Here is a 27066-nt window from a genome sequence, read left to right as displayed (position 1 = left end):
ACCTACCATCCACACAGATCGATACATTACAACAGTACATTGAGCTGATATACGACAAAACAATAACTGTAACAAAGCATTATGGCTGCAGAGAAAGTGCAGTGCAGATAGACATATGGGGCAGGGTCACGTCGAGTTACATTGTGAGGTCGAGTCCATTTTATTGGACTGGAGACCATTAATTTGGCTTACAACTGCAGGCAGGAAGCTGTCCATGAGCCCGGTGGTAAGCACTTTAAGGCTTTTGTATCTCTTCCCCGATGGGGGATTGGGTTTGCAGCAATAATGTCCAAAGTTGTGGGCATCTTTGAGTACACGGCTTGCTTTCCCGAGGCAGGGGGAAGTGCAGGAAGAGTCCACAGAGGGGAGGCTTGTTTCTACGATGTTTCCAGGTGAGACCAAAGTTCTCTGCAGTTCCTTGCAGTCATGGGCAGAGCTTTAGCCATACAAAGGTGTGAAATATTGACAAGAAGCTCAGAGACCTCGGCCTTCACCCTGCCTTGTGCAGCTGGATCCTGGACTTCCTGTCAGATGGCCGGCAGGTGGTAAGAGCGGGCTCCCTCACCTCTGTCTCTCTGACCCTCAGCACACACGCCCCACAGGGTTGTCTCCTTGGCCCCCTCCTTTACTCTCTGTGCACCCATGACTTGTGTCGCCACCCACAGCTCCAATCTGTTAATTAAATTTGCTGATGACACTCCATTGATTGGCCTAATCACAAATAATAACTTTCAATTGATCAAATGCTTCCTGACAAGGCTCGGTCCAAACAAACTTTTCACTCTTCTTCAGGAGAATAGTCAGAGGAAGAGCAATATCAGCAAAGTTCTTCCAGAACTTACGATAATATCCAACCATTCCCAGAAACCTTCCAAGAGCCTTCTTACCAGTCTGTCACAAAATCTGTGGGTCATCTGTCTAAGAAAAATAACAAGATGGCTTGAGTCGCAAAAGTAGATTGAGGTGCTTTCATTTACAAAAATAGTGGAAAAACAAAATATATACAGCTTGCAATTGTCACCTGTCTGATTAACAGCCACCCTCAGACTAAACAGAAAAAAAAACGACCCAAGGCTTATAACTGCTAAGCCAATCCCCCTAGACTAACCAAAAGCTAATTAACTCAATTATCTTCCATTTCACACAATCTGAAACTCTACCACCAGTTCTCACAATAAACACATAGACTTCATCATAGGATTCACCATTTCCCAGTTAAATAACTTAAATAAACCCCAAAACTTTACCACAAGATGAGTAATTAGGTAACATAACCCTTGTCCCAGGTAAAGATGGTATCCTCCACCATCGGCACACCTGTGCAGGTTGCTGCTGCCTCTATATAAGACAGCTCTATGCAGCAGCTCTGTTTCAGACCCAGTGACTGTGGAGGAGAGAGACGTCAGATTATCATGACACTTCGTCAAAACACTTACTGGAAAGATGAATATGAATAAATTGACCTGAGATAATAAAACTGTGACATAGTGTGTTTCTTTTTTTCATACCTGTTACTGCTGGGGATGAGTGTAAAATTGTGACTGTTGATTTATTGTGACGCGTGCACTCAGCACAATAACAGAGGGGAATAATGTGTGTGGATGACCCTTTGAGTGTTTTACCGAGTGTGCCCTGAGACGTCTGTAATCAGTGATGGGCCTTCGTCACACAGTCGGAACAGGAACTTCAGAAATGGCCTGGATTTTGCCTGCACAGGAGCCAACTTGCCTTGACCTACAACACAGCCAAGACAGATCACAGTGGCATGGCCAAATTCACTCTTAGCTGAGTCAGCTGTAAGGTTGGCCCTGGAAAGCCTGTCAAACAGCTTTTCTACTACAGAGATATGCTCTTCCCAAGTGTCACTCCCTGTGACGAAGTCATCAATATAGGCATCTGTGTGTCCTAACTCTTGAATTACAGGAGCAGTCATTCTCTGGAATGTTCCTGGAGCATATTTCATTTCAAATGGCGAAACATTGTATTTATACAACCCAGAAGGTGTCACAAATGCAGAAATTTCTCTACCTCAGTCCGTCAATGGAACACACCAATACCCTTTCAACAGATCAATCTTTGTAAGAAATTACCTTTTCCAATCTTATTGATGCAATCATCCACCCTAGGGATAGGATAGGCATCTGTTTTTATTACTGCATTTACCTTCCTATAATCAGTGCAAAATCTAACACTACCATCAGGTTTGGGCACAATAACGCAGGATGAGCTCCAATCTGATGTTGAAGGCCTAATAATACCATTTTCAGCATATATTCAATTTCTTGCTCAGCCAATTTACACTTTTCTACATTCATGCAATATGGGTGTTGTTTAATCGGTTTGGCTTGACCAATATCTATGTCATGTACTGCGACCGTGGTTTGCTTGGGAACATCGGGAAATAAATCTTTAAACTTCAGAATTAATTCCTTCAGCTGTTGTTGTTGCTTTGGCTGCAGATGAGCCAACTTGTTGTCAATGTTTTCGAGAACAACAGTGTTCATTAGCCTAACTGGGACCATGTTTGGCTTGTGTAAAGTCTCAGACAAGTCAATTGTTTCATTCTCAGGGTTGCCAGATTGATATGTTTGACAACACTCACCGATGGTGCCTGCTTGTCAGAATAAGGCTTTATCATATTGATGTGTACCACCTGTGTTAGCTTACGTCGGTCGTGTGTTTTAATAACATAATTCACATCATTAATTTGCGAGACTATTTCATACGGTCCATTGAATTTCGCTTGAAGTGGATCCATCAACATTGGAGATAAGGCAAGCACATTATCCCCCACCTAGTATTTTCTTTTGTTTTAGTCCGCTTATCAAACCAACACTTCATTTTGTTTTGAGAAATCTTTAAGATTCGTCTGGCTAGACTACAGGCTTGGTGTAGTTTATTTTTGAAATTCAAAACATAGTCTAACAAGTTAACATATACCTCCCCATCAATCCACTGTTCCTTTAACAAGGTCAAAGGTCCCCTCACTCTATGACCAAATACAAGTTCAAATGGACAAAAGCCCAGTGACTCCTGTACCGACTCTTTTAAGCCTGATTTATACTAATGCATCAAGTGTACGCCGTACCCTCGCTGTACCCTACGCCGTAGGGTGACAGGCATCTCCTCAAAAAAGTAACTCACGCGTCGCGGTGACGCAGACCGCAACCACTGTGATTGGTCCGCTTGGTAGCATCGCATTTCCTCCTACACATTTCTGGTTGCTTTTCTCCGCCATGTCTGTACACTGATGCGAAATAAATGCTTGGAGACAATGAACCAAATCGTCCAATCTACCTGCCAACATCTGAAAATATTTGAAATGCATTTCCTTGTCCATGTCTCTCACGAAGAAGCTCAACAGTGTCAAAGAAACCCCACCACCAACTTGCATTTTGCTGGTGAAGTGCAGAGCGATGCAGACACAACTACGCATGCTCGCTATGGCGTAGGGCTACGCAAAAATTAAATCGGGCCTACGGTGTAGGATATGGCGTATCCCGAACGCACAAGTATAAATCAGCCTTTACGGTGAACAAAAGCAAATGTATTCCTTCAGATGCTGCCTGGCCTGCTGCGTTCACCAGCAACGTTGATGTGTGTTACTTGAATTTCCAGCATCTGCAGAATTCCTGTTGTATTCCTTCATCCCAGTCTTGTCCATTTTCAACACAGTACGTCTTAATCATTGTTTTGAGGGTAGAATGAAATCTTTCTAAAGCCTCTTGTGATTCCGGATGGTACGTAGACGATGTAATTTGTTTAGCTCCCAGTTCATAAACTACCTGCTGGAATAATCCAGATGTAAAATTACTTCCTTGGTCAGACTGGATTTCTTTAGGCAAACCAAATAAAGTTAAAAAACTTGTTAGGAGCCTTTGCCACAGTTTTAGCTTTAATATTGCTTTAATATTTAGCTTTAATAAAATTTGAAAAAGGGTTCACCGAATGCAGGTATAGGCCGGAGTGGGGCCACTGGGGTAACCTGATTAGGTTTACCCACAACTTGACAACTGTGACAGGTTCTGCAAAAGGTCACAATATCCTTCCTCAAATTCGGCCAGTAAAATTCTTTCATAATCCTGTTTAGAGTTTTATTCATGCCAAAATGGCCACCTACGGGCATACTGTGGGCCAAAGCTAAAATTTCAGTCCTATAAACTTTAGGAACAATTGCCCATTCCTCACTCGCAGGTATAGCAGGTGGCCTCCACTTCCTCATTAACACTCCATCCTTGAGATAATACCCTACTGTCATTTTCTTAATCTCATCATCTGAGAAAGATGTTTCTTATAAAGCTTCAATCTCAGGGTCTCAGTTCTGTTCTTCTGTAAACTCCTTCCTAGACAGGGATAAATCTTTCTCATCAGACTTACTACCTGAATCCTGTTGAAACAATGAAGGCTGAAAGGTCCCTGACAAGTCATCATAACCCGAATCCCAATTTTGGCTATCATGGGTATCAGAATCATGCTGCACAGAACTGTCTGCATTGGCAGACTTTTTAGCCATACTTCGAGTTATTGCGATAAATGTTAAAATCCATCTGTGGGTCGTCAGTGGTTGGCTTAGTTGTCAACTGCACTGCAGGAACAACTTTACCATCTGCCAGGTCATTCCCTAACAGCAAAGTAACATCTTCCACTGGTAAACTGGAGCATAATCCAATCCTAACAGGTCCCGAAACCAACCCTGACTGTAAAGTTACCTTGTGCAATGGAACAGAAACAATGCTGCCCCCAATGCCTTTAATAAGATTTACCTCACCAGTGTCAGTCTCATCACCGAACTAATATAAGTGACTGAGAAGCCCCAGTATCTCGAAGAATTTTCACTGGTAGCGGGGTTGACCCTTCCATTACTAATACAAACCCATTTGACATAAAATGATCGAATCCCTTCTTAACTCAGTCAGACCTCTCAGTCCTTAACTGAGCCTCAACAGAATGTTCAGAACCCTGTGGGTTTATAGGTGCTTCAACATACTGATCACAGGCATGTGGGACTGCCTCCTTTTCCTTTTTCTTCTTCAGGACAGAACAATTAGCCACCATATGACCAGCTTTCTCACAATAGTAACAAGAGAGACCGGAATATTTCTCCTTCAACTGCTTCCCTTCATCCTTAGTCTCGTCACTAGTCCCAGCTTTAATTTCTGGTTTACCCTGGTTATCCCTGCTACTCTTTTGGAAGCTCTTATTCTGGGTGAACTTAACCTTTTGAGTTAAAGCAAACTTATCTGCTAATCTAGCAGACTCCTGCAAAGTGGCAGCATCCTTTTCATTTAATTACATCTTTATGTCATCAGGGACGCACATTTTGAATTCTTCAATTAAAACCAACTCTTTCAAGCTGTTAAAATCATCATTTACATTTTTATATGTGCACCAGCGGTCAAAACACACAAACTTCTCATAAGCAAATTCCATATAAGTCCGGTTCACAGATTTCCTCAAACTTCTAAACTTTTGCCTGTATGCTTCTGGGACCAACTCGTAAGCTTTGAGCACAGCCTGTTTGACCATCTCATAATCAGCTGCTTCATCAACTGTCAAAGCAGAATAGGCTTGCTGAGCCTTCCCCTTAATTACACTTTGTAAGAGAATAGGCCAACCCTCTTTTGGCCATTTTGAACCCTGAGCAACCTTCTCAAAATGCTGAAAGTATTTATCAACCTCTGCCTCGTCAAATGGAGGTACCAATTTAACTTCCCGACTGGCCTCAAACTTATCACCAGAGTCTAACGCTAGACCCCTTTGCTGCAATCTCTCTATCTTTTCCAGCTTGAACAGCCACTGTCTTTCTGCTTCCTCCCTGTTTTTCTGCCTCTTCTCTCTGTTTTCCTGCCTCTCTAGCCTCAACCTGCCTCTGCCTTTCCACAGCCTCCATCTTGAATTTTTCTAACTTGTACAGGAGGCCAAGCTTACTAGGTTTACTTTCAGGAAACACCTCCAAATCCTCCACTTTAAACACACCCTCAGATACATAATGTTCAGCTATTATCCTCTGCATCTGTGACCTCCTCATTGTCAATTTCACCTTAGCAAGTTTTAACCACTTAGCAATACTCAACAACTCAATCCTTCTGGTATCCTTCAGTGCCTTAGAGGTTGGTGCTTCCAGACATCTATCAACATCCATTGCTGCTGATTTTCCATACACAAATAAATCAAAAGGGATTTCTCCAATGAAACCGATAACTGATCAATACGCCTCCAAATCTTTTCCTATATCGGATGCAGGCCCCAATTTTGTCCCCGTAACACTTTAGAAATGAGTCAGCAGCAATAGACTACACCTAGAGTCTGTTTTTGATGTTAAGTCCACTATCTTTATTAGTACTTACTAACAATATAGTAACTTAAGCAAGATAAACAAAAGTTAACAGTGTTATGTGTATATATGTGGGTAAATATAACTCCCAAACTATTGAGCTCAGGGGAAACCAGGCTTGGAGTCTTGAGATGGTGAACTATGAAAGTTCAGTTCAACCACAGAATAGTTGAGGAGAGAGAGATATTTGTAATCCAGGGTAAATGTCGAGAGAAGGCAATAACGTTGAATTCCACAGCATCCATGGTGGTAAAACGAGAGAACAGTCGCTGTAGATTTCATCCGTCGTTGTTCCAAATCCACATACAAATTATCACCAAAAGTGACTTGTCACAAGGGATATCGCCTTCAAGTGAATTTCCACACCACACCCAGGCAAGGGTTAACACATAAGTGGTCTTCACAGGATACCCCAAATCCGATCCACTCCTATGGATCAAATGAGGTGACAACCACACATCGAATGTTCGCTGAATTGATAATTAACCCACCTTTGTGGGCAGAGGAAAGTTCGAAACAGTGACCCTTGGCCACTAGTTCCCTTGTTTTGAACCTTCCATTTTTCCTCCTTCATCTCCGTCTGACTGAGTATCTGTGTTCTTGGTTAAAACTAAACAAGCTGTGAGCGATGCAAACAAGATGCAAGTCAGACTGATTTCCATTCTTAATCTCCCTCTCTCTCTCAAAATGACAGTCCACAGCAAACGAAATCTGGGGATTCATAACAATGGCCACTCCCCATTGTGAACTGACTGGTGTGCCAGTAGGTGGGATGACTGAGCGAATCCTTTCCCACATTCCGAGCTGGTGAACGGCTTCTCCCCGGTGTGAACTCGCTGATGACTCTGTAGGTTAGATGACTGAGTGAATCTCTTCCCACAGACTGAGCAGGTGAACGGCTTCTCCCCAGTGTGAACTCGCTGATGTTTCTGTAGGGTGGATGATTGGGTGAATCTTTTTCCACAGACTATGCAGGTGAATGGCTTCTCCCCAGTGTGAACTCGCTGATGATTCTGTAGGGTGGATGGGTGAGTGAATCTCTTCCCACAGATTGAGCAGGTGAACGGCCTCTCCCCAGTGTGAACTCGCTCATGGCTCTGCAGGGGGGACGACTGAGTGAATCTCTTCCCACAGACTGAGCAGGTGAACGGCTTCTCCCCAGTGTGACCTTGCTGGTGTGCCACTAGGTTGGATGACTCAGTGAATCTCTTCTCAGAGACTGAGCAGGTGAACAGCATCTCTCCAGTGTGAACTCGCTGGTGAGCCATTAGCTTAGATGAGCAAGTGAATCCCTTCCCACAGTCTGAGCAGGTGAACGGCCACTCCCCACTGTGAACTGACTGGTGTACCAGCAGTCTGGATGACTGAGTGAATCCTTTCCCACATTCTAAGCAGGTGAATGGCTTCTCCCCAGTGTGAACTCGCTGATGACTCTGTAGGTGGGATGACTGAGTGAATCTCTTCCCACATTCTGAGCAGGTGAATGGCTTCTCCCCAGTGTGAACTCGCTCATGACTCTGTAGGGAAGATGAATTAGTGAATCCCTTCCCACAGACCGAGCAGGTGAACGGCTTCTCCCCAGTGTGAACTCGCTGATGAATCTGTAGGCTGCATAACTTAGTGAATCCCTTCCCACATTCTGAGCAGGTAAACGGCTTCTCCCCAGTGTGAACTCGCTGATGACTCTGAAGGTTGGATGACTGAGTAAATCCCTTCCCACATTCTGAGCAGGTGAACGGCTTCTCCCCAGTGTGAACTCGCTGATGACTCTGTAGGTTGGATGACTGAGTGAATCTCTTCCCACAGACTAAGCAGGTGAATGGCTTCTCCCCAGTGTGAACTCGCTGATGTCCCTGTAGGGTGGATGAATTAGTGAAACTCTTCCCACAGACTGAGCAGGTGAACGGCTTCTCCCCAGTGTGAACCCGCTGGTGAGCCATTAGGTCAGATGACCGAGTGAATCCTTCCCCACAAATTCAGCAGATGACCAGCCTCTGCCCAGTGTGAATTGCCTGGTTTGTCCACAGGTGGGATGACCGACTGAATCCCTTCTCACACACAGATCAGATGAATGGCCTTGTCCAGTGTGAACTTGCTGATGTACCTTCAATTGAGATAACCGACTGAATCCACTCCCACTGTCTGAGCAGGTGAATGGCCTTTCCCCTGTGTAAAATGACGGGCATGCCAGTCAGTCAGATGACCAAGTGAATCCCTCCCCAGAGTCTGAGCTGGAAGGGTGGTCGATTGAATCCCTTGCTCCACTTCTCAAACATCTGGACAGAGACAGCAAAACTGTGTTTGAGATCCTAGGAGCTAAATTCCATCTCGTTTTTAACCTGTAAAAAGATTTACAAAATCCATCACTGGGTTAGGACAACATTTCAGATGAGATTACTTGAGTTTTCAAGGTTTGATCTGGCATCACACTGTTACAGTGAGGTTCAACCCAAGTTGGAGAGAGAAATCATCTTCTAACTGGGCACAGTGCTGGTATCTGGAATGACCATCAATTCCTTGATGCTCTTCCTGTCTCTATCAGAATGGGGCATTTCTGCCGTCTCCGATTTGCTCCTTGGCTCAGTTTGACTCTCTCCATTGCTGAGCAGCATGGATGCCTGGCCCCACAGTAACTGAAAGAGTATCAGGCAAGTTGTCTTTCTTGTCATGCATCTGGGATTTTCTTTTATGTATTATTAACTTAAAAGTGCCACAGTTTTAACGCTATATAAAAAATTCCTGCTGAGATGAATGGTTGGTCTGCACAGCTGTTAAAAGAACTTAGAGTGAATTTTTGTATTATTCCAGGTTCTTGTCACAGTCACAGAAAATTACAACACAGAAACAGGCCCTTTGGACCATCTGGTTTGTGCTGAACTATTTAATCTGCCCACTCCCATACCCCTACCATCCAGGTACCTATACAAACCTCTTAAATGTTGAAATTGAGCTCGCATGCACCACTTGTGCTGGCTGCTCATTCCACACCCGGATGACGGTCTGTGTGAAGAAGTTTCCCCTCATGTTCCCCTTAACGTTTCACCTTTTACCCATAACCCATGGTCTCTGGTTGTCGTTCCACCCCATCTCAGTGGTAAAAGCCAGCTTGCATTTACCCTATCTATACCCCTCATAATAGTGGTATACCTCCATCAAATCTCCCCTCAATCTTTTATGTTCCAAGGAATAAAGTCCTGACCTGTTCAATCTTTCCTAATAACCCAAGTCCTCCAGACCTGGCAACATCCTTGTGAATTTTCTCTGAACTCTTTCAACCTCTTTTACAACCTTCATGTAGGTAGGTGACCAAAACTGTACACAATACTCCAAATTAGGCCTCACCAATGTCTTCCACAAGTCAACATAACGTCTATCTATTGTTGTCAGTACTTTGGTTCATGAAGGCCAATGGGCCAAAGTCTTTCTTTCCGTCACATCCATGACACCATTTTCAATAGACAATAGGTGCAGGAGTAGGCCATTTGGCCCTTCAAGCCAGTACTGCCATTCACTGTGATCATGGCTGATCATCCACAATCAGTACCCCGTTCCTGCCTTCTCCCCATATCCCTTGACTCTGCTATCATTAAGAGATCTCTCTCTTTCTTGAAAGCATTCAGAGAATTGGCCTCCACTGCATTCCACAGATCCACAACTCTCTGGCTGAAAAAGTTTTTCCTCAACTCCATGCTAAATGACCTACCCCTTATTCTCAAATTGTGGCCTCTGGTTCTGGACTCCCCCAACATCAGTGAATTAAAGACTTGTATTCCCAGATCCCTTTCTTCTACAAAACTCCTCAGTGCCCTACCAGTCACAGTGAAAGACCTCTCTTGGTAGGTCCTACCAAAGTGCAACACCTCACACTTGTCTGCATTAAATTCCATTTTCCATTTCTCAAACCATTTTCCCAGTTGGTCCAGATCGCAACAGCAGCCATGATAGTCTTCCTCACTGTTCACTACACCACCAATCTTGGTGTCGTCCGCAAATTTGCTGATCATCCAGATTACTGATATAGATGACAAACAATAACAGATCCAGCACTGATCCCTGTGGCACACCACTAGTCACAGGCCTCCGGTCAGAGAGGCAACCATATGCTACCACACACTGGCTTCTCCCAAAGACAGTGTCTCATCCAATTTACTAACTCATCTTGAATGCTGAGTGACTGAACCTTCTTGACCAACCTCCCATATGAGACTTTGTCCAGTGCCTTGCTCAAGTCCATGTGGATAACATCCACTGCCTTGCCTGATAACTTCCTCGAGAGACTCTACAAGATTGGTTAGACATGACCTACCATGCTCAAAGCCCTGATGTCTATCCTTAATCAGTCCACACCTATCCAAATACTTACAGCATATCTCCAGTTCCTGCACACACGTTCCAATAACTTTCCCACTACTGATGTCAAGCTCACCAATGTACAATTTCTTAGTTTATTTTTAGAGCCTTTCTTGAACAGCGGAACAACATTGGCTGTCCTCCAATCCTCCAGTACCTCACCTGTCTCTAAAGATCATTTAAATATCTGTCCTTGTGCCCCGACAATTTCTGCACTTGTCTGCCGCAGAGTCCCAGGGAACAACTTGTCAGGCCCTGGGTATTTATCCACGCTAATTTGCCTTAAGACAGCAAACACCTCCACCTCTGTAATCTGTACAGGGTCCATGAAGTTGATGCTGCTTTGCCTCACTTCTATAGACTCTGTGACCATCTCCTGTGTAAATACGGATGCAAAAAAAAATCTCCCACATCTATTTTGTCTCAGATCAGAACTACAAGATTGGTTAGACATGACCTACCATGCTCAAAGCCCTGATGTCTATCCTTAATCAGTCCACACCTATCCAAACTACTGTTCTGATCTTGCATAGGATTATTTTTTTTTTCCCCCTTGCAATCCTTTTTGCTCTTAACATATCTGCAAAATCCATGAGGATTCTCCTTCACCATGTCTGTTGGGGCAACCTCATGCCTTCTTTGTCTTTCATAAGTGTTCACTTGAATTTCCTGTACTTCATACGTACCCCATTTGTTCCTATCTGCCTGTACCTGGTATGCACCTCCTTTTTATTGATCTGGCAGATGAAGCACAAAGGGCTGATAGAGCTGCATGGTGGGAGGTGGGGGTGGGGGAAGGTTAAACTAAAGTTGCAGGGGGAATGGGAGCCTGAATAACAGAACAGATACTGGAGACGTTGTGGAGACAGTTGTTGTTCAGTCCTCAGACAAAGACAGGAATGAAAAAGTTAAGCATGGTGCAGTGAATATGCTGAGCCCTGTATATTTCAATACAGGGAGCAGCGTAGGAAAGGCGGATGTGTTCAGAGCATGGATCAACACCTGGAATTTAGATACTAGGATCTGGCAACTGTGGCCTGGGACAGGCTGCTTTGTGGCAAAGGTGTGCTTGGTAAATTGAGGCCTTCAAAGCAAAATTTTGTAAGCACAAAGTGGGTATGTGCTTGTCAGAATAAAAGATAAAGATAGAAACTGTATCTCTTGGTTTTCAAGAGATATTGAGAACCTGGTGAAGCACAAAATGGAGTTGCATAACAGAGATAGGCAGGTAGGTTCTTATGGAGTATAAGAAATTCAAGAGAAAACATAAGAAATAAATCAGGATGGCTAAAAGAAAGCATGAGATTGCCCTCGTAAAAAAGATAAAGGATAATTGTCGTGGATTCTAGAAATAGATTAAGAACAAACGGATTGCAAGGCATAAAGTTGGTCCTCTGGAAGACCGGAATGGCAATCCATGTGTGGAACGAAAGCAGATGGGTGAGATCTTAATTTTTTTTTATCTCATTTACTCAGGAGATGGACAGAGTGTCAATGAGAGTGTGGAAAAGCAGCATTAAAATTGTGGACCCTATACAGATTAAAGAAGAGGAGATGTTTGCTATCCTGAGGCAGATTAGGGTGGATAAATCTCCGGGGCATGACAAGGTACTCCCTCGGACCCTACGGGAGGCAAGTGCAGAAATAGTTGGGGCCCTAGCAGAGATAATTAAATCATCCTTAGTAATGGGAGAGTTATCAGAGCATTGTAGGGTAGCCAAAGTAATTTTGCTGTTCAACATAGAACATAGAAATCTACAGCATATTCCAGGCCATTCAGCCCACAATGTTGTGCCAACCATGAAACTTACTCTAGAAACTGCCTAGAATTTCCCTAACACATAGACCTCTATTTTTCTAAGCTCCATGTACCTACCTAAGAGGCTGTTAAAAGACCCTATTGTATCTGCCTCGACCACCACTGCTGGCAGTGCATTCCACACACCCATCACTCTCTGTGTAAAAAAAACTTACCCCTGACATCCCCTCGGTACCTATTTCCAAGCACCTTAAAACTATGCCCCTCGTGTTAGCCATTTCAGCCCTGGGGAAAAACCTCTGGCTATCCACACGATCAATGCCCCTCATCATTTTATACATCTAAAAAAGGCTCTAAGCATAAACAAGGATATTATACATTGCTTTGATGATTTGTTGGAAGTTTAAAAAGGTATGAGGGTATAGATAGGGTAAATGCAAGCAGCTTTTTCCACTGATGTTGGGCGGGACGACAACCAGAGGTCATGGGTAAGTGACTTCCCCATTTATACAACAAATACAATACAGGCCCTTCGGCCCACAATGCTGTGCCAGACATTACTTACTATAAAAATTACCTAGAGTTCCCCATAGCCCTCTATTTTTCTACGCACCATGTACCTATCCATGAGCCTCTTAAAAGACCCTATTGTATCCGGCTTCATTACAGTCGCCGGCAGCCCATTCCACGCACTCACCACTCTGTGTAAAAAACTCACCCCTTGTGGTGATGTCACGTGTCAGGACCTGACTGGGCAGAGTTCCCAGCATGCGCAGAAATGAAGAATTATCAAGAAGCATGGCAGTGTAAAACTTGTTTTTTTCTGCTGTTAAATAAAAGATCAATTCTGCAGAATATGGTTTGTTATTAGTAACCCACGGTACGTATAGAGAACACAACACCCCTGACATCTCCTTCGTACCTGCTTCCGAGCACCTTAAAACTGTGCCCTCTCTGCAGATTTTCTCTTGTTTGTGACTGGAGGCAGAACAAAGGTGATTTTCACAACAGCTGATGTAAAAGATTTTGTTCCCTTTCTCCGAGTTCCCGATCCTTGCATTTAGACAGCTGGAGCTCAGCTCTGTCTGAGAGACCCATCGGTTCCCATTCCCTCATCAGCCGGAAGCTCCCCGGGGCCCGTGTACGGATGGTGGGGCTGAGAGAGAGGGAAGAGAGCAGGACTGTCCCGGGATTGCGGGTCATGGTGCCCGGAGATCACAGCAATTGTCCCTCCCCCTCCGCTCTCCCCTTTCCATGTCTCCCCTCATCTTCTCCCTCATCCCCGGGGACGCGCTCTTACCTGCTGTCGGTCTTTTGAGGCCTTCCATATACTGCGCGCATGCGTGATATTCGGCAACGTCACAACGCCGACGCCTGCGCATTTGATCGGTGCTGCGGCATGGGCGAAATTTCTATCGCACGGCTTTATGGCTAATCATGGTGCCATTAAAAGTTTCTGCATACACCAGTTCCACGTCCATAGCTCAGTTTTTTTTGTGCATATAGAAAATTCAGCAGCTGTTTTAATGCAGAAAGCGGCTCCCGTAAAAAATATACTCAATATCACTGTGTATCTAATGCCAAAGTACAATCCTCGTACAAATGTAGATATAAAACTCAAGAGATTCTGCAGTTGCTGGAAATACAGTACAGAGACACACACACACACACAAAATGCTAGAGGAACTCTGCAGTTCAGGCAGAAACTAAGCAGAGGAGTACACAGTCTAGGTATGCTGAAAGGGCTCGTCCTAAACGTTGTCTATTTATTCCACTCCACATTTGCTGCCTGATCTGTTGATTTCCACCACTAATTTACAGAAATTAACCACCTTTTTCTTCCAATCAAACTGTTTCAAAATGTTTCTGATCTTTCATTTGTAGCTATAGCCTGCCGGCCTGATTTCTCTTCCTCCTCCTCCTTGTAAACTCTGTCCCATCTCTTTCTGGAGCCCCAAAGCCCTGAATCAGGCTGACAACTCTTTGTTTTCTGACTCTGCTCCATCAATGATTCACTCGCTCGTCTACTGTCAGACTTTAGAGGCACATTGCAACAACCCAGCTGTCTGAGACACAGTCCTTTGAAATTAGTGAAAATGACCCAAAACGTTGAAAAGAGCAGGGAAGAAGGAGCTTCAGCACCTTAGTCCAGAGCCCTGAAGAACGTTAAAACCACAGTGAGCTCATCGTCTTATTCAGCCTGGAGAAAAGCATGCAGAAAATTTCTTGCAGGTGAATAAGATGATGAGAGGCATTGGTCGTGTGAATAGCCAAAGGCTTTTTCCCAGGGTTGAAACGGATAACACGAGGGGGCATAGGTTTAAGCTGCTTGGAAATAGGTACAGAGGAGATGTCAGAGCTAAGTTTTTTTAAACAAAGAGTGGTGTTTGTGTCGAATGCACTGCCAGCGACGGTGGTGGAGGTGGATACAATGAAGTCTTGTAAGAGAATCTTAGAAAGGTACATGGAGCTTATGAAAATAGAGGGCTATACGGCTGGGTAACTCTAAGCAGTTTCTAGAGTAGGTTACATGGTCGGCACAACATTGTGGGCCGAAGGGTCTGTAATGTGCTGTAGATTTCTATGATTCTATGAAATTCAAGGGAAATCTCCTATCCCACGGAGTGGTGACATGTTGTAACCTGTCATCACAGGGAGAGTGAGAGGGAAATGGCAGGGATAGATTGTGATATACTGATATGGAACAGAAACATGGGCAGGAACTAAATGGGCCGAGTGGCCTCTCTACTGTACATCGTGAGTGTGGTAGAGACAGTAAGTACCTGAGACACGGGTTTGATACAGACCTAATTTGTCTTTCACAGATCCATAATATTAAACACCACTCTAGTTTAGGGCTAACATCAGCAGAACTGACTCCTCCAATGCTCAGTGACTATGGTTCGGTCCTGGGTGGGATGAGCAGCCGCAAGAACTGCAGATTTTGACAGTAACAGAAAAGGAAGATGAGGCTCTGTTCTGGGGAGATGTTGAAAAAGAGGATTTGCCATAAATGCCAGCTGAACTGAATGTGGATAAATCATCTGGTACAGATAGATTGTATGTGAGGAAACTGCGAAGTTGTGGTCCAACATCTACAGCTTTGGGGTGCATCTGAGGACAAGAGAATAGGATATACAGTATTTTTGCTCAAAAGAGATGCAAGGATAAATCTAGCAATCCTAGATCAGGCAGATTAACCTCAGTGTAGGAAAGCCTTGCAAATGATAATCAGTCTCAGAACTAACACTTCGACAAAGTGTGACAATAACAGAAAAAATAGATTTATGAAAGGCAAGTCATGTTGAACTGATTAAATAATGGAGAGGGGGATTGATAGTTAGATATGGCCCTGGTGGCTAAAGGGATCAGGGGGTATGGAGAGAAGGCAGGTACAGGGTTCTGAGTTGGATGATCAGCCATGATCATACTGAATGGCGGTGCAGGCTTGAAGGGCCGAAGGGCCTACTCCTGCACCTATTTTCTATGTTTCTAACAGTCCCTCAGTTACCTTGATGGCTAAATATTTAACATAGAGCTGATTTGAAGTTCCTCCCTGATGTGAAGTTGCTGGCGTTGCACCAGCTGGGATGATTGAGTAAACCTGTTTGCTCACTCCGGACAGAAATGTGGCCTCTATTTTATTGTAAACTCACCGGAGCATCATAAAGTGGATTAAGTGAATGAGTCATTTCGCACACACGGAGCAGATGAACGGTCGAATCCCAGTGCGAAACTGTTGGTGCACAGGTATTTTAAAATCTATCCCTGCCGTTCAGCTCTCACTCTCCCTGTGATAACAGGTTGGAACAAGTCACCACTCCCTGGGAGAAGAGACTTCCGCTGAATTACATAGAATCACAGGAACCTACAGCACATTACAGTCACTTCGGTCCAGGATGTTGCTCCAGCATTTTGCGTGTGTGTTTGTGTGTGTACATGTCAAGCAACTGCAGAATCTCTTGTTTTTTATATCTGCATTGTAAGAGGGTTTTACTTTGGCATGAAACACAGGGAATGCCTGTTGATATTCAGTATATTGTTTATGGGAGTTGCTGTCTGCATTAAAACAGGTGCTGAGTTTTTTGTACATACAAACACTGATCCATGGGCATGGAACCGGTGCTTGCAGACACTTTTAATGGCATCATGATTACCCAGAAAGCCCAGCGTTTAAATTACGCAGTCGCTGACTCACCGATTGAATGCGCTGGCGTCAGGGTTGCCGATGTTCCCGAATATCACGCATGCGCACAGTACACAACCGGCCTCGTGTGCATCCGATTGCAGGTAAGAACGATTCTCTGGTCGGACTTTTTCCAACACCGATTCTTCCCTTTCTCTCTCGATCACTATACGGGCCCCAGGGGGCTTCCGGCTGATGAGGGAATGGGAACCGATGGGTCTCTCAGACAGAGCTGAGCTCCAGCTGTCTAAATGCAAGGATCGGGAACTCGGAGAAAGGGCACAAAATCTTTCACATCAGCTGTTGAGAAAATCACCTTTGTTCTGCCTCCAGTCACAAACAAGAGAAAATCTGCAGATGCTGGAAATCCGAGCAACACACACAAATTGCTGGAGGAACTCAGCATTAGTACTCTTTTCCATAGATGCTGCCTGGCCTGCTGAGTTCCTCCAGCATTTTGTGTCTGTTGCTTGTTCCACCTCCTCTTGTTCTGGACTTTTCTACCTGTGAGAACATGTTTTGACCCACTCTCTCTGGATCCATAATGATATCCAACACCTTGTCCTGGGCAACAAGTAGCTTTCACATCGCAAATGTGCCAGACTCCAATGAGACAGACTACTGCCCTTCCCTTCATATTCATTGGCATTGCCATCACTGAGTTCACCACCGTCAGTCACCTGGGGGAGGGTTCAGGGGAAATATTTATGTACAATACAGAAACTGTTGTTACCTGTGTGTACTGTGGTGATGCAAAAGTTGCTGGAGAAAGAAGGATTTTGGCACATTGGCCTTCATAAGCCAATGTACTGAGTACAGGAGATGGATGCTATGTTGACTCTGTATGAGAAATTGGTGATGCCTAACTTGGGACTATTGTGTGCAGTTTTGGTCACCTACCTAGAAGAAAGAAGTAAAAGAGGTTGAAAGAGTTCAGAGAAAATTCAGAAGGATATTGCTACGTCTGGAGGACTTGGTTATAAGGAAAGATTGAACAGGTCAGGACTTTATTCCTTGGAATGTAAAAGATTAAGGGAAGATTTGATGGAATTGTACCAAAATTATGAGGGTTATAGATAGGGTAAATGCAAGCTGGCTTTAACCACTGAGATGGTGTGGGACTACAACCAGAGGCCATGGGTTAAGGGTGAAAGGTGAAACGTTAAGGGGAACATGAGGGGAAACTTTTTCACACAGATGGTCATCCAGGTGTGGAATGAGCAGCCAGCAGAAGTGGTGAATGCGAGCTCAGTTTCACCATTTAAGAGGTTTGTGTAGGTACCTGGATGGTAGGGATATGGGAATAAAACATTTAAATAGTTCAGCACAAACTAGATGGGCCAAAGGGTCTGTTTCTGTGTTGTACTTTTCTATGACTGTGACAAGAACCTGAAATAATACTAATATTCACTCTAATTCCTTTTAACAGACCAACCATTCATCTCAGCAGCAAATTTTTATATGGCATTAAAACTGCGGCACTTTAAATTAACAGTGCATAAAAGAAGGTCCCAGCTGCAGGTCAACAAAGGCTATTTGTGTGAGAGTGTTTCAGTTCCTTTGGGGCCAGGCACCCATACAGCTCAGTGGGAACAGGGAATAATACCAATAGAGAGAGTCAAACTGAGCCAAGTCAGAGATTTGAGATGGCAGAAATGCCCCATTCTTATTGAGACAGGAAGAGCATCAGGGAGTTTGATTCCAGATACCAACACTGTGCCCAGTTAGAAGATGATTTCTCCTTCCAACTTGGGTTGATCCTTACTGTAACAGTGTGAAGTCAGTTCACACCTTGGCAACTCGAGTGATCTCATCTGAAATGTCCTTCACCCATTGATGGATTTTGTAAATCTTTTTACAGATTAAAAACGACAAGGAATCTCTCTGCAGGAATCTTCAAAACAATACACCAGTTTTTCTGTCTCTGTCCAGATACTGAAGAACTGGAGCAAGTGATTCACTCAATCATCAGTCCTGCTCTGACTGTGGGGAGGAATTCACTTGGTCATCTAACCTGAAGGTACATCAGCGAGTTCACACTGGGGAGAGGCCGTTCACCTGCTCAGACTGCGGGAAGGGATTCGTTCAGTCATCCGACCTACTGGTGCACAAGCGAGTTCACACTGGGGAGAGGCCATTCACCTGCTCAGACTGTGGGAAGGGATTCCTTTCATCATCTAAACTGAAGGTACATCAGAGAGTTCACACTTGAGAGAGGCCATTCACCTGCTCAGACTGCGGGAAGGATTTCACTCGGTCATTCCACCTGCAGAGACACCAACGAGTTCACATTGGATCGAGGCCTTTCACCTGTTCAAACATTGGAAAGAGTTTCTCTCAGCCATCTCCATCAAATGTGCATCATTGAGTTCACACTGGGGAGAGACCGTTCACCTGCTGTGAATGTAGGAAGGGATTCACTCAGTCATTTAACCTTGTGACACACTACCGGGTTCACACTGGGAGGAAGTTTCAATAAGCTGAATGCTGGATATTTGTCCATCACCGTTGCTGAATGCAATTTCGAGAGTGACTGTCGGTGCTGAACTCTGCAATTATTGCTGCTGCTCACCACACCCAGTTCTGCGCCCTGGTCACTGGGCATGGGAGGAGTTTCTTCTGCTGCACATTCACCTTTAATGGGACTGTTGTTTAATATCCTGGATCTGAGGCAAATAAATCAGTTCTGTTCGAATTCTTGTCTCTGGTACTTAGTGAATTTATAATGCACCTAGTGTACAGTAAAGAGTCAACTCAGGCCAGCTGGACCCTGCCAGTGATTCTGTTCCACGATAGTCCTTTTAAATCCTCCCCTGTTGTTCCCCTCTTGCTCTCCCTGTGGTGATGGGTTCCAAACAGTCACCACTGTGTGGATGAAGGGGTTCCCCTTGAATTTTCTGCAGACTGAAGAAGTCAAATTGACTGCAGTTCTAGCTGACATGTTCTTCACCCCTCAAATCCCTGGGCTGAGGAAGAATGACATTGGTAGTTCACCTTCTTATTTCCACATTATAGGTCATTTTCCCTGCTTCTGAAGGGTTAACAAAGAAACATAGAAAACCTACAGCACAATACAGGCCCTTCAGCCCACAAAGTTTTACCAAACATGCCCCTACCTTAAAAATTACTAGGGTTACCCATAGCCCTCTGCTTTTCTAAGCTCCATGTACCAATCCAAAAGTCTTTTAAAATACCTGATCGTATACACCTCCACCACTGTCGTCGGCAGCCCATTCCAGGCGCTCACCACTCTCTGCATAAAAACTTACCGCAGACATCTCCTTTGTACCTACTCCCAAGCACCTTAAATCTGTGTCCTCTTGTGGCAGCCCTGGGGCAAAAAAGCCCCTGGCTATCCACACGATCAATGCCTCGCATCATCTTATACACCTCTGTCAGGTTACCTCTCATCCTTCTTCACTCCAAGGAGAAAACGCCGAGTTCACTCAACCTGTCTTCAGAGAGCATGTCCCCCCCACCCCCCAATCCAGGCAACATCCTTGTACATCTCCTCTGCACCCCTTCTGTGGTTTCCACATCCTTCCTGTAGTGAGGCAACCAGAACTGACAACAGTACTCCAAGTGGGTTCTGACCAGCATCCTACATAGCTGCCAGGGTTGTTAGAAAAAGCCACTGTCCTCTCAAGACTGAAAACAGAATGAGAAGCCATTAGTTGGATGTTGAACGGAGCAGGGTCAGAAACCAGAGGCGAGTCTGCACAGGGCAGAGTTTGGGGCTCTGGACGATGGTCGGGGTAAGAACGTATGATGAGGAGAAGGGAATCAGCAGCGGGGTGTGGCAATAAATGACAGAGTAGCAACATTTGGAAGCTGATTGACAGAGAAAGTAATTTGGTTGTCTGACTGATGACAGAAACAATGCCTGTGGTGAGGTGCTCCACTGGTCGAGGAACATGTGTGTGTTGGGAATGGTTTTATCTATTGAGGGAGTTGTTCCTGCTTGGTTATCCTGTAATATTATATCTGGATGGTTATTATGGATTGTCCTATCTGAAATAATGTATTGACTATCATATAAATTGTGAGATTTTGACTCTAAAACCGGATCAGGCTTGAATTTATGGTGCCTTTATGAAGTTACGGTGGTCATTCATAAGTTTATATTTTAAAGCAAGGTTTTAGTGAATGATATTTGCTATTTGATTGTACCTGTGTACGTAATCCGATTGAGTTCAACTGCTGCAGGATCCCAGAATGTGTTGGACTGTGTCTGGTTTCTCTTGGCATTTTCTGCATTAATCACCTTGCTTGTTTGTATTTTATGCATTTTTGATTTATTTTCTTTGTTAACCACCTTGGCCTGTATTTCTGCGAGGAATCCCTCTGTTTCTGGGAAGAGGTCTCCAACTCTCAGTCAGGGGCTCGATGCTTCCTTGTCACCATTTCATCTGCTCAGATCATTGGGATGCCTCCCAAGGAGGGTGATACTCATTCCACTGGTTAGTTATTTCTTCCATAGTGGTAATACATTTTTCTGAGTTGGCTTCTCAATTAAGTTTTCTGGCCTGTGTTTTTTTTTTATCAGACTTTCATATATACTCGTTATACTCATATAATCATGTTTATTTTTGATGAAAATAGATAGTTTAGAAATTCTATCAGACTGTTGGGTGATTTTTTTTTAATGTTTGCTTTCCAACCCTACGCCACCTTTCTGATGATTTGATTTGATTTGACTTTTTACCAACACAGCCACAGCACCCTCTCTGCCTACCTGTGTCTCCTTTCCAGAAATGTACCAGTATATGGGACACAAGAGATACAGCAGATGCTGGAAGTTTAGAGCAACAAGACAATGTATGTGAGGAGCTCAACAGGTCAGGCAGCATCTATCGATGGGAATCAATGTTTTGGGCCAAGACCCTTCATCGGAACTCTTGATACACAGTTATCTGGAATATCGTCGGCAGCCCATACCATGCACTCACCACTCTCTGAGTAAAATACTTACCCCTGACATCTCCTCAGTACCTACTCCCAAGCACCTTAAACCCATGCCTTCTTGTGGCAGCCATTTCAGCCCTGGGAAAAAGCCTCTGACTGCCCTAAATGATCAGTGCCTCTTGTCATCTTATACACCTCTATCAGGTCACCTCTCATCCTCTGTAGCTCAAAGGAGAAAAGGCCAAGTTCACTCAACCTATTCTCATAAGGCATGCTCCCCAATCCAGGCAACATCCTTGTAAATCTCCTCTGCACCCTTTCTATGGCTTTCACATCCTTCCTGTAGTGAGGCGACCAGAACTCAGCACAGTACTCTTCAGTGGGGTCTGACCAGGGTCCTATATAGCTGCAACATTACCTCTCGGCTCCTAAATTCAATTCCACCATTGATGAAGGCCAATACACCGTATGCCTTCTTAACCACAGAGTCAACCTGTGCAGCTGCTTTGAGCATCCTGTGGACTCGGACCCCAAGATCCCTCTGATCCTCCACACTGTCAAGATCTTACCATTAATACTACATTCTGCCATCATACTTGACCTAACAAAATGAACCATCTCACACTTATCTGGGTTGAACTCCATCTGCCACTTCTCAGCCCAGTTTTGCAGCCTATCAATGTCCCGCTGTAACCTCTGACAGCCCTCCACATTATTGACAACACCACCAACCTTTGTGTCATCAGCAAACTTGCTACCCCATCCCTCCACTTCCTCATCCAGGTCATTTATAAATATGATGAAGAGTAAGTGTCCCAGAACAGATCCCTGAGGCACATCACTGGTCACTGCTCACCATGTTGAGCCCAGCTGGGGATCAGCTATTCTGGATTTGGTGTTGTGCAATGAACCGAATTAGAGCACTTAAGGTAAAAGAACCCTGAGGAGAGAATGATCTTAATATAATTGAATTCACACTGAAATTTGAGAAGGAGAAGCTAAAGTGAGATCTATCAATATAACCGTGGAATAAGGACAAATACAGAGGAATGAGAGGGGAATTGGCCAAATTTGATAACAGACAAAAAACACTGGCAGGGATGACGGTAAAGCATCAAAGGCTGTAAATGCGGGAAGCAATTCGGAAGACACAGGATATATACATTGAAAAAGGAACGACTATTCTAAAGAGAGCGTCATACAACCACGGCTAATGAGAAGGCAAAGCCAACATAAAAGCCAGAGAGAGGGCATATAACAGAGCAAAAATTGGTGGGAAGCTAGATGATTGGGAAGTTTTTATAAACCAACAAGAGGCAACTAAAAAATTAATTAAGAAAGAAAAGATGGAATACGAAGTTACAAGATGATACCAAATGTTTCTTCAGGTCTATGAAGTGTAAAAGAGGCAAGAGTGGATGTCGGACCGGGGGAAAACGATGCCTGGGGAGGGTGGGTGACAAGGAGATGGCGGCTGAACTGAATAAGTATTTCACACCAGTCTTCATTGTGGATGCACCTAGTGGGATGCTGTATGTCCAGATGTCAGTGGTCAGAAGTGTGTGAAGTTGTCGTTACTCGAGAGAAGGTTCCTGGCAAACAGAAAGGTCTGAAGGTAAATAGATCACCTGGACTAGATGGTGTACATCCCAGAGTTCTGGAAGAGGTGGCTGAAGAGATTATGGAGGGATGAGCAATGAAGTTTCAAGAATCAGTGGAGTGAGTCTGGTATGGTTGCGGAAGACTGCAAATTCAGAAATGTATCTCCACTACTCAAGAAGGGAGAGAGATTGAAGAACGGAAATTTTAGTACAGTTCGTCTGACCTCACTGGTTGGGTAGATATTGAAGTCGGATGTTGGGGATGTGTTTCCAGGGCATTTCGAGGCACGTGATAAAATCGGCACTCAGCATGTTTGCCTCCAGGAAAATCTTGCCTAGAAAGTGTATTGAAATTCTTTGAATTTATTGAAGTCATTATAAGCAAGCTAGACAAAGGAGAATCGGTTAATGATGTACATCTGCATTTTCAGAAAGTCTTTGACAAGGTGCCACACATGAGGCTAGTTAACAAGTTATGAATCCATGACATTACAGGAAAGATTATTGTATGGATAAAACAGTGGCTGATTGGCAAAGGATAGTAATAAAGGGGACGTTTTCTGTTTGGCTGCCGGTGACTAGTGATGTTCCACAGGACTTGGATGGCAGAATTGATAGCTTTATTGGAAAGTTTGCCAATGATATCAAGATAGCTGGAGGGCCGGGCAGAGAGGCTATAAAAGAGGCTATAAAAGACCAGGCAGAGAGGCTGTAAAAGGACTTTGACGATTCAAGGATGGGTGTAAATATGGCAGATGGAATACCGTGTAGGGAAGCGTATAGTCATGCACGTTGGGAAAAGAAATACTGGGGTACACTATTTTCTAAATAGTCTAAACTTAGGAGCCCTTGTGCAGGATTCCCTAAAGGATAATTTATAAGTTGAGGCGGCAGTGAGGCCAAATGCGATTTCAGGAGGACTAGAATATAAAAGCAAGAACTTAATGTTGAGGCTTTATAAAGCATTGGTGAAGCTTCACTTAGATTATTGTACGCAGTTTTGCACCCCTTATCTTAGAAAGGATGGGCTAAGACTGGAGAGAGTCTAAAGGATTGAATGTCCTATCCTATGAAGACCATTTGATGATTCTGGGCCTGTATTCACTGAAATTCAAAAGAATGAAAGGTGATATAATTGAAACTTATCGAATGTTGAAAGACCTGAGTAGACTGGTATGTCCCATGGTGGGAGAGTCTAGGACCAGGGGAAACTGTTTCGGAACAGAGGGGCGTCCTTCTGGAACGAAGGTGAGATTAGACAGAGGGTGGTGGATCTGTGGAATTCATTGCCACGTGCAGTTCTGGAAACCAAGACTTCATGTCCAGCGATCGTCCGTCTACAGAGAGTTTGTCAACCTATAATAATTATTGTTTCTCAGCTCCAGCTGGTAAAACTTGAGGTGCAGGCATCGCAAAGCATAATCATTTCTCAGTTTGCGTGGAATCTGTCTGCTCAGATCGCAGGATGTCTCTCTGGAGGGACATGAATGGTGAACTTCATCTTCCATAGTGACCATTTCTTCATTTTTCTGGATAGTGCTTTCATTTAACTTTAGTATTGTGTACTTCTTATTAGTCTTACACACGGCGGCATGGAGTGCTGAATCCTGGTTTTGTTGAGGAAAACTTTATCCTTGGGTATATTACTTCACCCCTCCCCATCTCCAGTTTCACCCATGACCTCCCACCTTGGACTTCTTCCTCCCCTGTCCCCTCTACATCCCTTACCCTGGCTTCGCATCTTTTTTTCCCACCAAAATGCCAAGACCTCAAGAATATCGGGGCAGAAGTGAGAATAGGTGCTATTACAGAGGAGAAAATGTGCTTTGGAAGCTGGAAGGTCTGAAGGTAGATAAGACTCCCAGCCAAATGGTGTAAACCCAAGGGTTCAGGAAGAGGGAGCTGAAGAGTTTGTGCAGACATTAAAGACATAGAGCACGACAGCACAGAATAATGCCATTCGGCCAATCTAGTCTGTGCCAACCCATCAATCTGCTGAGTTCCAGCAACTTCCACTGGGACCATATTCCCCCCTCCCATCCATGAACCCATCCAAACTTCTCTGAGATGTTGAAATCGAACCTGCCACTTGCTCTGGCACCCCATTCCACAACCTCACCGCCTCTGAGTGAAGAAATTCCCCCTCATGTTTCTCTTAAGGAATGAGTAATGATCTTTCAAGAATCACTAGATTTGGGAATGGTTATGGCGAACTAGAAAGTTGCAAATGCCACTCCGTTCTTTAAGAGGGGAGGGAGGGATAAGAAAGGAAATTATAGGACAGTTATTCTGACCTCAGTAGGTGGGGAGATGTTGGGATCCATTAACGATGAGGATTCAGGGCACTTGGAGGTGCATAATACAGTACGGCCAAAGTAGGCATGGTTTTCCTCAGGAGAAATCTTGCCTGACAGATCTGTTGGAATTCTCTGATGAAACAACAGGCAGGACAGACAAAGGTGAGGCAGTGGATGCTGTTTGTTTGGATTTTCAGATGGTCTTTAACAAGGTGCTGCACATGAGGCTGCCAAACAAGATCACAGCTCATGGTGTTTGATGTTTCTGTGTCTGTTCCCGCTGGAATTTGTAAGTTCCTGAATACTGTAAAACCCAAGATAGAGAGGGTGTGAGAGGATGTTTCCCATAGTGCAGAGCCCAGGACCAGGGGGCAGACTCTCAGATGAGACGGAAATCAATTTAGACCAGAAATGAGGAGGAATTCTCCTGCTGTATCTCATGATCTTATGATTGTTTAACACTGCCGTTTCTGACCTGTACTTTTGTGGCCATCCCCCTCACTCTCTTAAATACTTATCTCTCTCCACCTCAGATGCACCCAGCCTTCACACCCTCGGGGCAGTGAATCCCAAAGATTGTACACTCAGCCAGATAGATGGACACTTCCCTGATCCCAGTGGAACTGCATCTCCACACACACTCCTCACTTGAGATGACTGTCTATACTCATGACACAGGACATCACATCACTGTCATTCTCTTGATACCTTGTGTGACCTGCTGATCTCTGGGTATCCTCCCTCAAAAAGCTTCTTCCTCGGTCACCATCTGTGAGATTATATAAAAAACAATTAAAACGATCTCTCAGACAGCTCCTGTACTCCTCCACCCCGGACTATGTTTCGCTGCTTAAAACTCTCCCACTTCAGCCCCTTCCTTTCTCCTTTCCCCTTCCAAACTCCAGATATCCCACCGGATCCGAACTCACTGTAAGGACATTTATATCACAAGCGGCTGTACAAACCCGTGTTTTTCTCTGATACAGAGGTCACTGACACCCCACCGCCATCCCAGTCTGCACCAACAGCCCATGACTGTGACAGCTGTTCCCAGACTCTGGGGCTTTGTAACAAACACGATGTTAACAGCAAGATTAGACAGTGATGAATTTGAAAAGAGATTGTTGCTCATTGAAAGGATGCCCGAGCGTCCGATACAACGGAGCAGATCCTCCCGTTGACAACTTTATTTGACCGACCCGGGTCACGGAACGTCCGATCATCCCAGTTTCTCACAACAGCAACCCCACCCGACTACGGTCCCACACCCTTCCCTCCACTCACCCCACACCCACAGTCCACCCATAACCTCTACCCACACACAGACAGATACCCTTCGCCCCAAACCCTCTCCCAGCCTGGGAACAACAACTGATCCCACCACCCGGGCTCGGGTGCAAAACTAAAATCGGGGCTGCGGGACCGGAGAGCCCGGAGCCTCCAGCCGTCCGGCAGAAGTCGGTCCCGGCCCTTTCGCACTGCAGTCAGCCCCCAACTTACACAAAAGCGGGATCGGTCCTTCCTCACCACCGCCTGAACAGGAGGACCGCCGGCGACGGCTGCGGTCGGCACAGCGACTGCGTTAAGCGGGAGGTTCGCCGCAGCACCACCCGTGGTCGGAGCTCCCCACATCG

At 44.7% G+C, this 27066-nt stretch overlaps 1 protein-coding gene across 5 annotated transcripts; it reads right to left on the bottom strand.

Annotated features, from left to right (window-relative positions):
* On the bottom strand, window positions 1–27066 carry LOC140208321 (uncharacterized). 5 transcript variants are annotated; one of them, XR_011888732.1, is made up of 3 exons: window positions 26933–27066; window positions 26141–26201; window positions 1–918 (listed from the first exon to the last, which is right to left on the bottom strand). XR_011888732.1 is itself a non-coding variant. In XM_072276907.1 (2 exons), exon 2 carries the CDS (start codon window positions 8272–8274, stop codon window positions 7054–7056), a length of 1221 nt encoding a protein of 406 aa, XP_072133008.1. In that variant the 5' UTR covers window positions 8275–8673; window positions 26933–27066; the 3' UTR covers window positions 5300–7053. The 5 variants fall into 5 exon arrangements, 3 of the variants coding, with proteins under 3 accessions (XP_072133008.1, XP_072133006.1, XP_072133007.1); XR_011888731.1 differs by having other exon boundaries at window positions 13–3788; XM_072276907.1 differs by lacking the exons at window positions 1–918; window positions 26141–26201 and adding an exon at window positions 5300–8673.

Source organism: Mobula birostris, chromosome 13 (assembly GCF_030028105.1).
Source record: "Mobula birostris isolate sMobBir1 chromosome 13, sMobBir1.hap1, whole genome shotgun sequence".
Taxonomy (NCBI): domain Eukaryota; kingdom Metazoa; phylum Chordata; class Chondrichthyes; order Myliobatiformes; family Myliobatidae; genus Mobula; species Mobula birostris.
This window is presented reverse-complemented; position numbering and strand designations above follow the sequence as displayed.

Excerpts from the sequence above, each read along its gene's own strand:
- LOC140208321 (XM_072276907.1), bottom strand. The coding sequence starts at position 8,274 with ATGGCTCACCAGCGGGTTCACACTGGGGAGAAGCCGTTCACCTGCTCA.